The 16,621-nt window shown below is 41.7% G+C and overlaps 1 protein-coding gene across 2 annotated transcripts in view; it reads right to left on the reverse strand.

Moving 5' to 3' along the window:
* Window positions 1-16,621, reverse strand: part of Dnah8 (dynein axonemal heavy chain 8) — a 286,935-nt gene that overhangs the window by 61,924 nt on the left and 208,390 nt on the right. For both annotated transcript variants that reach the window (XM_005318733.5, XM_078020075.1), the window contains exons 77-79: window positions 12,222-12,343; window positions 11,097-11,215; window positions 8,906-9,108 (exon numbers count right to left, since the gene is read on the reverse strand). In XM_005318733.5, the coding sequence (XP_005318790.3) occupies window positions 8,906-9,108; window positions 11,097-11,215; window positions 12,222-12,343 (444 nt within the window). The remainder of the gene's footprint in view (window positions 1-8,905; window positions 9,109-11,096; window positions 11,216-12,221; window positions 12,344-16,621) is intronic.

Raw genomic sequence — 16,621 nt, forward strand, 5'->3', positions numbered from 1 at the left:
TTTCAAGATTTCTTGGCTCATCTTGCCTGTTTATAGTTTTAGGTGATCAAAGATCTCCCTGCTGTTCAATTAGAGGGGAAGGTGCTGTTTGAATTTCAATTAGACTTGCATTCAATCTATAGAGTAATCTACAGTATATTGACATCTTTACAATATTGAATCTTTGTTCTGGGAATGTGGTTGAACCCTCTATTTTTTAAACTAACTTTTATGTCACTAAGAAAGTTTTATAGTTTTCTTCAAATGGGTATTTTTTAAATTATTTCTCCATTTTATTTTTATTGCTATAGTTAATAGGATTTTTACATTTTATTTTACAAGAAAGCATCATTGATTTTTTATATGTATTTATTTTGTGACAAGTCACCTTACTGAACTACCCTATTAAGTCTAATAGTCTTTTTGTTGATTCATTTGTGTTTCTTAGTAGACAATTACATTGTCTGAGAATAATGATGGTTTTTGTTCCTCCTTCCCAGTAGTTACATCTGTTATTTATTATTCTTACAATACGTTAGCTATATCTTTCACATTGATGCTAAATAACATTGGCAAGAATAGACGTCTTATCTTATGCCTGACTTTCATGGTTATGTCTCAAGTCATTCACCACAGGGAGAGCGCGTAGGCTTGCAGTACCCATTTATCATCACATCAGTAAAATTTTTGTGTTCCTTCTTTTCAAAAGTCACATATAAAATGTGGAACTTTTATAAAATAAATTTAAAGCATCTATCAAGTAATATTATAGCTTAAGGAAAAGTCATTTTTCATTGTGATGAAATTTCCTCTCTCCTCCTTCTCCTCCTCCTCCTCCTTTCTTCTCAGTGCTGGGGATGGGATCCAGGACTTTGTGCATGTTAGGCAAGAACTCTACCACTGAGTTACATCTCAGCCCATGATGAGATTTCTTACTCCAGAATCTTTCTCATATTTACGATGCATTCCTACTTAGTTCAAAACAGATTGTCATTGCATGTTATTATTTCTTTTTATTTGTTTGTTTTATTTGCATTAAATCTGTATAGTGCTTTTGGTAGTATGGTCATTTTGACAATATTAATTCTGCATATCCAAGAACAAGGGATATTCTTCCATCTTCTAGGGTCTTCTTTTAATTTATTCTTTAGCATTTTATAGTTTTCATTTTGTAGAGGTCTTTCACCTCTTTTGTTAGGTTGATTCCCAAGTATTTTATTTTTATTTATTTATTATTTAGGTGTGAGGGGGGCACCAGGGATTGAACCCAGAGCACTCAGCCACTGAGCCTCATCCCCAGCCCTATTTTGTATTTTATTTAGAGATGGGGTCTCACTGAGTTGCTTAGCACCTCATCATTGCTGAGGCTAGCTTTGAACTTAAGATCTTCCTTTTTAGCCTCCCTTGTTGCTGAGATTATAGGTGTGCGCCACTAAGCCCAGCTCCAAGTATTTTAATTTTTTGAGGCTACTAGAAATGGGGTAGTTTTCCTCATTTCTCTTTCAGAGGATTCATCATTGATGTACAGAAATGCATTTGATTTATGGGTATTTATTTTATATCTGCTACTTTGCTGAATTCATTTTTCAGTTCCGGAAGTTTTCTGGTGGAATTTTTTGGATCCTCTAAGTATAGAATCATGTCATCAACAAACAGTGATTGTTTGAGTTCTTCTTTTCCTATTCAAATCTCTTTAAATTCTTTCATCTAATTGCTCTGGCTATAGTTTCAAGGACTATGTTAAATAGAAGTGGTGAAAGAGGGCATCCCTGTCTTGTTCTGGTTTTTAGAGGAAATAATTTTTCTCCATTTAGAATGATGTTGGCCTTGGGCTTAGCATAAATAGATTCTGCAATGTTGAGATATGTTCCTCTTATCCCTAGTTTTTCTAGTATTTTGAACATGATGGAGTGCTGCATTTTGTTGATTGCTTTTTCTGCATCTACTTAGATGATCATATGGTTCTTATTTTTAAGTCTATTGATATGGCGAATAACATTTATTGATTTCCATATATTGAACCAGCCTTGCATCCCAGGGATGAATCCTACTTGATCATGGTGTACAATTTTTTTGATATGATTTTGAATCCGATTCGCCAGAATTTTATTGAGGATTTTTGCATCTAGGTTCATTAGAGATATTGGTCTGTAGTTTTCTTTCTTTGAAGTGTCTTTGTCTGGTTTAGGCATCAGGGTGATGTTGGCCTCATAGAATGTATTAGGAAGTTCACCCTCTTTTTCTATTTCCTGAAATAACTTGAAAAGTATTGGTGTTAGTTCCTCTTTAAAGGTTTTGTAAAAATCTGCTGTATACCCATCCGGTCCTGGGCTTTTCTTAGTTGGTAGTCTTTTGATGGTTTCTTCTATTTCCTCAATTGTTATTGGTCTGTTTAGGTTGTCTATATCCTCCTGACTCAATCTGGGCAGATCATGCGACTTAAGGAATTTATCGATGCCTTCACTATCTTCTATTTTATTGGAGTATAAGGATTCAAAATAATTTCTGATTATCTTCTGTATTTCTGAAGTGTCTGTTGTGATATTGCCTTTTTCATCCCGTATGCTAGTAATTTGAGTTCTCTCTCTTCTTCTCTTTGTTAGCATGGCTAAGGGTCTGTCGATTTTATTTATTTTTTCAAAGAACCAACTTTTAGTTTTATCAATTTTTTCAATTGTTTCTTTTGTTTCGATTTCATTAATTCCAGCTCTGATTTTAATTATTTCTTGCCTTCTACTTCTTTTGCTGTTGTTTTGCTCTTCTTTTTCTAGGATTTTGAGATGAAGTATGAGATCGTTTATTTGTTGGTTTTTTCTTTTTTTAAGGAATGAACTCCAGGCAATGAATTTTCCTCTTAGAACTGCTTTCAATGTGTCCCATAGATTCCGATATGTTGTGTCTGTGTTTTCATTTAACTCTAAGAAGTTTTTAATTTCCTCCTTGATGTCTTCTAAAACCCATTGATCATTCAGTAACCTATTGTTCATTCTCCAAGTGATGCATGGTTTTTCCTTCCTTCTTTTATCGTTGATTTTTAATTTCATTCCATTATGATCAGATAAGATGCATGGTATTATCTCTACTCCTTTATTTGTCTAAGAGTTGCCCTGTGACATAATATATGATCTATTTTTGAGAAGGAACCATGTGCTTCTGAGAAAAAAGTGTAACTGCTTGATGTTGGGTGGTATATTCTATATATGTCAGTTAAGTCTAGGTTGTTAATTGTGTTATTGAGTTCTATAGTTTCCTTATTTAACTTTTGTTTGGAGGATCTGTCCAGTGGTGAGAGAGGTGTGTTGAAGTCTCCCATGATTATTGTATGGTGGTCTATTAGGCTCTTGAACTTGAGAAGGGTTTGCTTGATGAACATAGCTGCACCAATGTTTGGGGCATATATATTTATGATTGTTATGTCTTGTTGGTGTATGGTTCCCTTGAGCAGTATGTAGTGTCTCTCTTTATCCCTTTTGATTAACTTTGGCTTGAAATCTATTTTATTTGATATGAGTATGGACACTCCTGCTTGTTTCCGTGGTCCATATGAGTGATATGATTTTTCCCAACCTTTCACCTTCAGTCTATATATATCTTTTCCTATCAAATGAGTCTCCTGTAGGCAGCATATTGTTGGGTCTTGTTTTGTGATCCATTCAACTAGCCTGTGTCTCTTAATTGGTGAGTTTAAGCCATTAACATTTAGGGTTATTATTGAGATATGGTTTGTTCTTCCAGCCATATTTGTTTCTTAATGTTACTAAACCTGATTTGTTTTCCTCTTTGATTACTTTCCCCCCTTTACTGTCCTACCTCCCACTGTTGGTTTTCATTGTTGTTTTCCATTTCCTCTTCCTGTAATGTTTTGCCAAGGATTTTTTGAAGAGATGGTTTTCTAGGTGCAAATTCTTTTAACTTTTGTTTATCGTGGAAGGTTTTAATTTCATCTTCCATCCTGAAGCTTAATTTCGCCGGATACACGATTCTTGGTTGGAACCCATTTTCTTTCAGTGTTTGAAATATGTTATTCCAGGATCTTCTAGCTTTCAGAGTCTGTGTTGAGAGATCAGCTGTTATCCTGATTGGTTTACCCCTAAATGTAATCTGCTTCCTTTCTCTTGTAGCTTTTAAAATTCTCTCCTTATTCTGTATGTTGGACATCTTCATTATAATGTGTCTAGGTGTGGATCTCTTATGGTTTTGCACATTTGGCGTCCTGTAGTCTTCTAGGATTTGGGATTCTGTCTCATTCTTCATGTCTGGGAATTTTTCTCGTATTATTTCATTGAATAGATTGTTTATTCCTTTGGTTTGGAGATCTGTGCCTTCCTGTATCCCAATGATTCTTAAGTTTGGTCTTTTAATATTATCCCATATTTCTTGGATGTTCTGCTCATGGTTTCTTAGCAGACTTGCTGAGCTGTCTATGTTCTTTTCAAGTTGAAATACTTTGTCTTCATTGTCTGATGTTCTATCTTCTAAGTGATCTACTCTGCTGGTAGTATTCTCAATTGAGTTTTTAAGTTGGTTTATTGCTTCCTGCATTTCTAGGATTTCTATTTATTTGTTTTTTATTACCTCTATCTCCCTGTGAAATTGATCTTTTACTTCCTGGATTAGTTTATGTAGTTCCTTGTCAAAGTGATCTTTCATTGTCTGATTTTGCTGTCTCATGTCTTCCTCGAGACCCCAGATCATCTGAAGCATGTATATCCTTACCTCTTTATCTGACATTCCATCTGTTGCAGCTATTACCTCTTCTAAAGTTGAGTTGACCTGCATTGCTTGTGGTCCTTTCTTTCCTTGTCTTTTCATACTGCTCGCGTTTCTTTCTGCTTGGTGAAACTGTTGTGTTTTTGAAATTTTCCCCCTAATTATTTATATTGCTCTTATATAGTTGAAAAATCTCCCTTGCAGGGCGGGTAGTGGCTGTGCTCCTCCTCTAAATTGAGGTGATCTGTCTACCACGCTGGCAGGCCACTAGGCCTGCTCTGCTGGTCGGTCGCAGGTCTGCCCACCCTGCGGGCGCGGGTGACAGCTCTGCTCTGCCCCCACTCCAATTGTGGTGACATAACTACCACGCCCTCGGGTCGTTGGGCCTGATCCGGATGCGGGCTTCAGCTCTGCTCTGCCCCTACTCCAATTGGTGTGACGTGTCTACCATGCTGGCAGGCCTCTAGGCCTGTTCCGCCGGTGGGTCGCAGGTCTGCCTGTCACTGGCAGTAGGGGGAGTTGGGGGTCGAGAGTCCTTTGGCCCTTACGGTCATGCCCATGGAGAGATTTTGAAGTTTCCCGGTTGTTTATATCTGATGTGGGTGGGAGTCACACACCTGCTTAAGTAGATTCCACTGGGAAGGAATCTCTTTGGCCGAGCTTTGGTGACTTCCCTTCTCTGCTATGGCAGGCCCCTGGCTCCTTGCCGGAGTGTCTGAAGGGAGGGGTGGAACTGGCTTCTCTCTGGTCTGACAGGATCTTTGGTATTAGTTCCCTGTTTGCTATTTCATAAAGGCTTGTTTATATTCCCTTCACGTTGTCTGGGGGGGAGCCGCTCGTCAGGTGGGCGGGGCTGTTAGCAGAGCCCGGAGGGCATGGCCCTCTGCTGGGCCAGGCGGGGACACTTCTATCTGAGTCAGGCCGCCAGGGGCTGCATGGCTAAGATCAGGGCGGACGGTGTGGCTGTTAGCAGAGCGAGAGCAGGGCCTCCCAGGAGAGCCGGGATGGCGGGGGCGTCTGCCGGTTCGGGCGACCACGCCGCTCGGCCGCCGGCCGCTTGCAGATGCTTCTGGTGGCCGCGGGATTGGACCTCTGCGCCCGCCGGGGGGCCACCTGTAGAGCCAGGAGGCTGCGGCCACTTGGTTAATAGCCGGGCGGGTGTGGCAGCCGCTCGCAGGGCGGGTGTGGCAGCCGCTCGCAGAGCCAGAGCGGGGCCTCCCGGGAGAGCCCGGACGGCAGGGGTCGTCTGCCGGTTCGGGCGGGGCGGGCCGTGCCACTCCGGGTGCCGGCTGCTTGCAGAAGCGGCTGGTGGCTGCGGGACTGGACTTCTGCACTTGCCATGGGGCCGCCTGTAGAGCCGGGCAGCTGTGGCCTCGTGGTTAAGAGCCGGGCGGATGTGGCGGCCACTCGCAGAGCAAGAGCGAGGCCTCCCGGGAGAGCCCGGATGGCGGGAGCCGTCTGCCAGTTCGGGCGGGTCGGGCCGCACCGCTCTTGGTGCCAGCCTCTTGCAGAAGCGGCTGGTGGCTGCGGGACTTCTGCACCCACCGTGGGGCCGCCTATAGAGCCGGGCAGCTGCGACTGCGTGGTTAAGAGTCGGGCGGGTGTGGCGGCCACTCGCAGAGGAGCCCGGATGAAGGGGGCCGTCTGCTGGTTCGGGGCCGGCCGCTTGCAGAGGCGGCTGGTGGCTGGGGGACTGGACTTCTGCACCCGCCGTGGGGCCGCCTGTAGAGCCAGGTAGCTGCGGCTGCGTGGTTAAGAACCGGGCGGGTGGGGCAGCCGCTCCCAGGGCGAGAGCGGGGCCTCCCGGGGGAGCCGCTTGCAAAAGCGGCTGATGGCTGCGGGACTGGACCTCTGTGCCCGCGTGGCCGGCCAAGATCCAATTCTCTGGGACAAACTGTCACTACCAGTTCTCGGAAGGTCTCCTCTTTGCGGAATTTTGCTAGAAGTTCCTCAGTAGGTAGACTGCAGCTGTTCCAATGGGTCTTTCTGATCCCGTTAAAGTGGAGACACTGGAATCACTGCTTCCTCGCCGGCCGCCATGTTGGATTCCCCCTCTTTGGAACTTTTAACCCAAAGCGGCAAACAGCATGAGACCTCCTAACATTGCTGAAAATGATTGGACAATAGAGTTCTTTATAAAATTCATTGTGTCCCAAGTATTCAAATTAAATCTGCTTTGTTTCAGTAGTCTACAAAGTAGCCAAGAGAAGCCTGTTTACTTTTTCTGTAAACATCAATGTAGTACACCAAGCAATGGAAATCACCAAATTGCCAAGCAAAACAGCATTGTGACACAAAAGGTGACAGCACAAGTCTGATTTGCTATATTTGTTTAATGTCCTAGTTGGGAGTTCTTCCAAAGGAGACTTTGAATTTCTTGATTCCATTCTTAAAATATTGTCCCAGACCACAGTATTATTTCAAGGTAACATCTGAAATAGCAACTCTAGTGGAACACTTGCTTCTTGCAGCCGCTGAGTTCCCCCCTAAGAAGTGTCCACCACCCCAGCTCCATATAGTCTCTGCTATGAACCTGTCTCTACAGCAGCAGTTCACTGATTGGCCCAGAAAGAAGCACAAGACCAAAGCTAAGCCAATGAGTTCCTTCCCTGGATATTGAGACTTGGGACCAAGAGAGTAAGGGGAGTTTCCCTGATAATATTAAATATTATGAGCATATAAGCAGTGAAGCTTACAAGACACCAGAGGGCATGAGTTCTGCTACACAGAAGAGAATAGTTTGAAGCAACAGAGGAAAAAAAAAGGGGGCACATATTTGCAGAGAGAAGTTGGGCATAGAAGCAGCTGGGTAAAGATCCACAGAGAGTTAGATCCAACAGAGTTGCAAACTAGAGGGCTACCAGAGGCATCACACAATCCAATTCAGACAGCTGGTGTGCTATAGTAAATCCCAGAGCAAAAGAACCTACATTAAAGATGCCTAATGAACAACTGCCAGTAGAACTTGGAAGCACTTTGCATTGAGCACCAGTGTTCCAACAGAAGAAAGGACCCATCTGAACAGATCCACATAGAACACAAAACAGTTCGCCAACAATGAACAGAGAAGAGTCAATATGAGTAAGGGGAAGTGAATGCTGACCATGCTGCCATAAACTAATGCTTTAATGCAGAGGGACATGTGGCCAGAGCCTGGACATGACTGAATCAATTTCCTATTCTGTGCTCATTGACTAAATAACAAATTCAACATAAGTTCTATTCCAAAGGGTAGGTTTTGGTGGCTCATAATCAATCACTTTTACAATCTTGAAAAAGATTAGAATAAATGAATTCTACAAGTGTAGTTACTGAGATGGAAATCTGGAAGGTCCTGAATGGTGATGCCAACAACCATCAGATTTTCAGAGTCTGAAGAGAAGGAGTCAGAAGTCCCTCTTATAGGATGGCTCAGGCCTATCAAGATGTTCTTGTGTGTCCCTGTGTTTAGTCCTGCTGATTCCACCACAACTCAAGACAATTATCACTGCTTGCTCTGCCTCCTCTCCCTGGATGATTTTCCTCCTGTCTCCCACTGTTTCACTGGCAAGTTTCTTAAACTTTTAAAAAATTTTTTTTCAAAATATCAACAATGTGATGCTTTCCTAGGTGATCCAAGGAGATGTGCATCCTGCAATCAGCCGTCTCCAGGAAATTCTAGTTTCAGCAGATGTCATATCATCCACGATAGCGTTTACATGTCTGCCTGTCCCAGCTGCCTCAGGCCCCTGTCTCCTCTCCTGAAATCTAGCACAGGTCCTGTCCTAACCATTACTGAAGTGTGAATGAATGAATCCCTAATTACTATACATCACAATGATTGTTACAGTTTTTCGGTTTGTGACAAAATCCCCATGAGTGTAATTTCATACAGACATGGCAATCACACAGACTTCGGCTCCTGGTGTTGATTCTTGCTAATCTTCTATCCATGCAGTACAGCCATCTGCTTACATTGTAAACGCAAAACAAAACAACAAAAAAAATCAAAAAACCCTGCGTTTGGTGTACAGGTGTTTTCTTACCTACCCAGAGACACCTGTATCTCATCCTTACCCTGGAAATCATGAAGAAGTGAAAGAAGAAGCAGCTTAATATTTTTCTCCAAATCAATTTTACAGGTACATTTCTAAGAATCAATTATGAAATTACAGTAGGCAAAATTCAGAGCAAAAATACCGAAGTTTTGCCAAATTTCATAGATCTCTAATCATACCCAGCTTCAGCTTCTTGGCCAATGCATCAATTTGAATGGTAGGGTCGGAGCCCATGGACAGGAAACAGATCAGAGGTGTCCGTGTGTCACTTTCTTCCCAAGTTTTCTCCAGATTCAAGATAACTGGTTCTGTGTACTTCTCCTCCAAGGAATCTGCAATATACTTTCTGGCTTGAAAAACAGTACGGTCTGGGCACCAGGACCTAGAAATGAATACAAGTCAGATGTAATAAATTCAGCGTATTCGTTTTTTATTCTATTTAATTCTGGGCACATAAAAAAACACATATTTAATTAGCCACAGGACAACAAGCTCATTCTCCCTTCTGCAGGTCTGTGTAAAAGGGATGGCAATGTTCCCTATTCCTGGATGAACACAAATTTAATCACGGGGCTTAGTGCCAGGCATTGGCAAGGATTGGGCAGCAATGATAAAACCAGTGTCCTCTGCCAGTATACCTGTGATGGGGGACGACCTGCCACACACTCTGACGCTCCTGGTTCTCAGAGGGAGAACCCATGGGACAAAGGTGTCAAAAGTTAGTGGATGAGCAAACATTTATGTTATACCATTTGTGTACTGTTGTAGATTATACACAGAGACACATCAAACAAATATCATGTGAAATTTGATATTTTAGATCACAGACCAGCTCTAAAAATTCTTATTTGATAGTAATTATACTATTCATTTAAGATAGATCTAATTTTTGGCACAATCACTTTGGAAAGCATTATGGAGATTCCTCAGAAAACTTGGAATGGAATCACCATTTGACCCAGTTATCCCACTCCTCAGTATATATCCAAAGGATTTAAAATAATTAACACAGTACTGATTTTAAATCCTTTGGTATAAAAGTAACACAGCCACATTGATGTTTACAGCAGCTCAATTCACAATAGCTAAGCTATGGAATCAACCTAGTTGCCATTCAACAGATGAATAGATAAAGAAAATGTGTTATATATACACAATTGAATATTATTCAGCCATAAAAAGAATAAGTTTATGACTTTTGCTGGTAAATGGATGGATTTGGAGACTCATGCTAAGTGATAAGCCAATCCCCCTCCAAAATGCAGAATGTTCTCTCTGATATGTGGGTGCTAACACACAATAAGATGGGGGGAGGAAGAATAGAAGTTCATTGGATTAGAAAAGGGGAATGAAGGGTAGGGAAGGGGGATGGGAATAGGAAGGACAGTGGAATGAATCAGACACAACTTTCCTATGTTCATATATGAATACACCACAGTGAATCTCACCATTGTGTACATGTAGAAGAATGTGATCCTAATTAGAATAAGTTACACTCTATGTTTGTATAATGTGTCATCTACACTCTACTATCATGTACATCTAAAAAGAACAAAAAATACAAAAAATATAAATCTAATTTTACAATAATAGGTAAGAGACACATTTGTTCCAACAAAAATAAGTAGCCCTTTCATACTCTGCAGACCTGGAGTGATACTTGTTGTGGTTCTGATCACTCTTACCAGCACAATAATACCCGGGAAAAAACTTTTTCCAACAGCAAGCTCTGGCATACAACCCCACCATTTTACCTCATTCACTAGACACACACACACACACACACACACACACACACACACACACACACACACAATTTTTCAAATTTGCAAAGTCTCCTGGAGCTACAAGATGTTGAGAAAATGTGAAACGTAAGCAGGGAAGGGAACACTCTCCTTAACCTCCATTTCAAACTTTTGCTTCCATTTTAGTAGCCAAAATAGTATTTGTACATGCTAATAGTATAATAGCCTTGGATTTTTTCCCTCAAGTTAATTCAATTTCAGTGTATAAACTAATTGCCTTATAACTTTGTAAGTTTTATTTTTATAAAGAATTCATTTCAACACTGAATGATTCACTTGTCAGTAATTGAACAAAGTGAATAATAAAATCATTATTTTCTCATGTTTTCTTTTTTCCTATCATTAATACATTGTCAAACTGTGTATGTCACCCCCCTGCCACCATCACCAATATGTTCTGCTGGTGAAGGAATTTGGAGAATTGCCTTCCAAAACCACAGTTTGGAGACACGTGCATTTCTTAAAAGAGCCATGGGAGACGCCGTGAAGTCAGCTCGCTGAAGTACAATCTGTAATTTAAGGACATGACAGTGATGCTTCTGGGTCTGAGAATACTTCTTCTTACCTGATAAGTAACAGCTTGTGGCAGGTATCTAGGGAATCATTATATCCATCAGGGATAATTTCCTCCTCTGGGGAATCTTTATCAAACCAGCTTTTCCACCCCTTCTCATTGCGAGCTATCTAAAAGAAACAAGCCAAGAAGTTAGACAGGAAGTCCAGTGGCAGGACTGTGCTAGAGGCTCTGACCCACCTCTGGGGACATTCTTTACAGGAGCCTTGCTTTTTAGGCAAAACAACACACATCATATTTTTCATCAGAATCAATGACCTGAATAATGTTAATGTGGTCTAACCCCCTTTCAGTTTCCCCCATTATTTTTCTAACGATTCACTAGAATTAGGATCATGTACCAATTATACAAAATGGTTGGACAAGAAGAAATAGAGATCAAGGTTCCTCAATTTTGCTATTATTGCTATTTTGGAGGGGATGATTCTTCGTTGTGGGGCTGTCCTGGCTATCATAAAATGTTCAGCGGCATCCCTGGTCTCCACCTACCAGGTAACAGTAGCAGCTCTCTATATAATGCCAAATGATTAAAAAGGAGCCCACCTCTTAATTTACCTCAAACTCAAACCTACACCAATTATTCAATCATAGGCAGAAGTAAAAATTAAAAAAAAAAAACAATTCTACAATGACAGGGTCTACTCACTGATCTGCTTATAATAGCAACTAAAGCAGGCACATAAAAACAACCCATGTTGCTGCCTGTAATCCCAGTGGCTCGGGAGGCTGAGACAAGGAGGATCACATAAGCAACTCAGTGAGACCCTGTCTCTAAATAAAATTCAAAAAAGGGCTGTGGATGTGGTTCAGTGGTTAAGTACCTCTGAGTTCAATCTCTGGTACCAAAAAATAAGTAAGAAAGAAGGGAGAGAGAGAGAGAGAGAACAAGAACACAACACATGCCCACCGCACAGGAAGAAAGATGGTTCCCTGCACCTGTTAAAAAGGCCACTCTGAGGTCCATCTGTCCAAACTGCCCCCTCCCAGTCACAGCACCTCAAGCCCACACTGTTGTTTGACTCCTGCGGGTGAAGGAACTCATCAGGAGGACTCAGTTAAGATGGCCTGCATGCATTTGGATTCACAAACCTGTACTTTTCACCAGCCCCTTGTTACCTGGTTCATAATTTCTGCAAATTGCGGAAGTTTACTCAGCTCTACGAGATTTAGCCACGTCATGTCCAGGATCCAGCGAAACGGTTTTGGGGGGCAGGCTTTCAGGTCCAGAGCTGCACCCCCTGGGGGGAAACGTCAGACAGCATGAGTCAGGCGAGCTCGTACTTCATTTTTAGATATTTATTTTCCAAATAATAAAAGCGAGATAACCATATTACATAAAATATGGGAAAATTGGCAAATAATCATATTATGGAAAATGTGGTTATCTTTTTTGGGTACATTTCCCTGAAGTCTCAGTGCTTTATTTACTGATTTATAGTATCTTATAAAATATGACAGCAACACTTTGTCATTTTTCCCTGCAAAGAATTTTTCTCAGGTGGTCACGGGTATTTTCCTCTTTGTCCACTTTTTCTTTTTTACAACCAAATTTCTATTTTGATGAATTGGTGGATCTTTTCATGTATGATTTTTACAGATCATTTCTTAGTCAACCATCACTCCTCCAGAATATCAATATTCAACACTATTTCTTACCGAGTTAAACAGATGATTAGATAAACAGTTGGATAAAGAGGAAGAGAAAGAGGGAAACAGGGGGGAGGAAAGAGAACCTCATATATCTTGGGATTGTTTTAGGGGGTAAGTGATGTTCAAATCACTTATTCAACAAATATTTATTGAGCACCCCCACTATGCATCTGCATGACCCAGGCACCGAGGACACGGTGGACAAAACCAGACAAGGTCCCTGTTGTCATGGAGTTTGGAGGCTAACAGAGGATCTGGGTTATGGCATCAGATTATATTTTGAAGCAGATCACAAGTCAAATGTGCATACCTAAGGTAGTCATCTTCCAACCAGAAACAGGATTATAATTTTAAAAGTCCCCCATTAAATGTCTCTAGTAATGTCACATCATAACTCCAGCTCCAATGTTAAGTTAATTCGGATGAATGCACAACAGTGTTTCTGGAACTTTTAAATCTAGTGGTCCTCCTTAAAATCCCAGCAAATCCTTCCACTTCACATATCAACCCTGGGCCAAGAAAAAGGTGGTGGGGGGGACTACTGGTCTTTGCTCTTTCTGTTTAGCATCTTCCTGAGAAGATATATGAACTGTAGACCCCTTTGCTCTACTACAGAGGACTTGGGGATCAGTGGCTCTGAGGGCCACAACACCTTTAGAACAGGAGGTGACCCTTCCTCTCACTGTTCCACCCCCCTGCAGAGGGGGAAGACCAAGTTCTGTTCCAGTGTGAGAATCACTGATGGGAGAAGCAACCCTCAGAGAGCGCCCCCTGCAGTCTTCACAGTTCCCACGTCTCTTAACTCAGAGACACACACCTCTTTTTCTTCTCAGTGGTTTCCAAAGAAATATTTTCATGAGACTACTCACCTTAGGGACATCAGAAGAAGCCAACTAAACTGCCAGGCATTTTTAAGCACGTCATGTATCTGAACCAACCCAGGATGATGACGGCCCACCCTGCTCTCCCAGATATCCCAGCTCTGTCACTGACTGGCTGCTTCCATTTGGGCAAGGGACTCGACTCAGTCTCTCTCTAGATTGCCTCATCAGATGGATGTCCTAAGAGAATCCCCCAGATGAATTGCTGTGAGATTAAATAACGTGTGTAGAAAATGCAGAACCACCTCAGCTATGTCATCCTCAGTGGCTGTTTTGACATTAATTCATATTCTCTGCCCCCCACTTTGGGAAATCCAGGTCCAGTCCCACCTGGAAGGCAAAAGCAGCTCCCTGCAGCTCCCCAAGGTCTTTTTATTAATGGTCTATGACAAAAGAGAGACAGTATCTTTCTAAAATAAGCACTCCCGGAAAATGGATACATCAGTTGCTCTGTAACGCAGGATTGCCTCTGGAAGCCATTTCATTTTTCAAAGCTCTGATATTCTCAGTTGCAAAAGAAAGTCAAAGGCACCTTACAAATATTGGAGAAAACAGGAAGTAATGGATACCTAAGGATGGTCACTCTTGGGAAATCAAATGTTGCTGCCAAGATAAACAACTGTTTTCCCCCTTAAGTATTGTGTTCATAACATTTTTTAAAAAATAAGTCTATGATCTCAGGGCCATATTTTTACAATTTTTTAGAAACTGAACCATACCATCTCTTAAGAAACAATTCAATCAAAATGTAAGCCAGTTCAAAACTAAAACTACAATAAACTGGTTTTGTCTATAAAACAACACACTCTTTTTACGGCTGAGATGATTGTACTTCTGTCAATCAACCTATCATACAATTCCAAATTAATCTTCCTAAAGCACTGCTCTGTTCAGGCTACATCCCTGCTCATAAAACAATCGATGGCTCCCTATTGCCAACTAAATTAAATCCAAATTCTTCTTACAGGCTCTTCTGGCCCTGTACAATCCAGTTCTGACACTCCAGTTTTTATGAAATGAAGTTATAAATATGCTCCAACCCCAATGTAGGTGTGCAGTCTTCTTTATTTTTCTGTAGCAAATCTAATCCTCCTGAGGAACTCTGACCCTCCTGTGTTGCCCTGTTTCTCAATCTTCTGATTTCCCACCCTCTTTCAAAGAGCCCAGATCTTTCCAGGTAATAGCTCTGGTCTAGCTGGGTTTGCTTGGTGGGGGAGGGATGGCAGGGTGGGATCTCATCTTGGTTTGGGGGATACCTCAGATCTGCATGTTGCCCCCTCATCTCCATGTGTCTGGGTCACAGGCTGGGTTCCTGTACAAGATCCTCTGATTGCAACTAATCCTGTCTGCCAAGCCCTAGCCTCGACCTGTCTCCAGTTAGACGGTCCCTTGCCCTGCAGCACCCTTGACCTCTCTCCCAGCTCTCAGACACAGCCACTTTCCATTTCACTTCCACGATCTCCCATACGCGTTCCTTCCTTTATATTCCCATGGCCTTTCTCCTGGGCAGGAACGCACGTCCCGTGGTTGGGGAGATTGGGGAGACTCCACTGAGGCTCTTTTTTCCAATCTCATACATGTCTGCCCAACTCACCTTCTTAAAGGATAGACACGTCCCAGTCCACAAGGGCCCTGCTTCCTACTAGGACCACAGGATCCTTCCTAGAGGATTGGTGCTTTCCACAGTAAGTCACCAATGTACCTGTCGAGTCCTATTTCCCGCCATCCACCAGGCATTTCAACAAAACCAGGCTGTTTCAACAGCGTTGTTCTGTCTCAGTATGGAGGGTTGTGCTCATTTCTGCCTCTCCTGAATTCAGGATCCCTCTCAAATGCCACTTTGTTTTTTGAGGGTAAGGGTAGCTAGAAAATGATATGCCAAATTATATTTAAAGAGCCAAAAACACAAGAAAAAGATTGGAACATGTTTATCATCAATCAAATAATCCCCAGATCACTGTAGAGGTAGACTTTTTGTTCACAAAGCCTTTTTTTTAAATAACACAAACCACATGCAATATTTTCCTCCTTTTTGATTGAACACCTTGTTTTTGTTTTTTTAGCTCTCTTACTTAAGTTGTTTTGTTCTGCTTTATTTTAGAGGTTTTTTTTTTTATTTTTGGTACCAGGAATTGAGCCCAGGAGTGCTTGACCACTGAGCCACATCCCCAGCCCTTTTATTTTTTATTTTGAGACTAAGTTACTTAGGGTCTCAATAAGTTGCTGAGGCTGGCTTTGAACTTGCGTTCATCCTGTCTCAGCCCCCAGCCACTGGGATTATAGGTGTGCACCCTCTGCCTGGCCATTAGAGTTATTTTCTAAAACTAACTTTATCCCCATTATGAGTCTAAGATTTATTTTAAACAAGGTCTGGCTTATGCTTGTGTCTCCAATAGCAGCATGACAGGTTTAGATAGGAAGTGCTCAGTAAATACTTGTTCAACTGAATTCAACTGAAAATATCATTCTTTCTCTTTTTGGTACCAGGGGTTGAACTCAGGGGCACTCAACCACTGAGGCATACCCCAGCCCTATTTTGTATTTTATTTAGAGACAGGGTCCCACTGTGTTGCTAAGCACCTCACTTTGCTGAGGCTGGCTTTGAACTTGCAATCCTCCTATCTCAGCCTCCCAAGCAGCTGGGATTACAGATGTGTACCCCTGCACCAGATGAAAATAAAATTCCTTTGTCTTCTTAATTATACCTTTTAATATAGAGATAAGCAAAGAACAAGATGAATGCCAAAAATGGAATACAAATATGCCTTTTTACAGCCTGAAAAATAATGACACTTCCTGGCTGAGGGAATTGCTCTCTTGCTCTAGAAAACTCACCACCAGCATGTCTTTCAATCTATTCTCCTAAGCATGGACAACAATGAACAGACTGGACATGATTATATATCTAAAATCCACAGGATTAGCACAGACCTGAATCTCAAAGTAACCAGAGAAAAATTAATGGAAATCAGATAAAAAGACATT

This window comes from Ictidomys tridecemlineatus, chromosome 8 (assembly GCF_052094955.1).
Source record: "Ictidomys tridecemlineatus isolate mIctTri1 chromosome 8, mIctTri1.hap1, whole genome shotgun sequence".
Taxonomy (NCBI): domain Eukaryota; kingdom Metazoa; phylum Chordata; class Mammalia; order Rodentia; family Sciuridae; genus Ictidomys; species Ictidomys tridecemlineatus.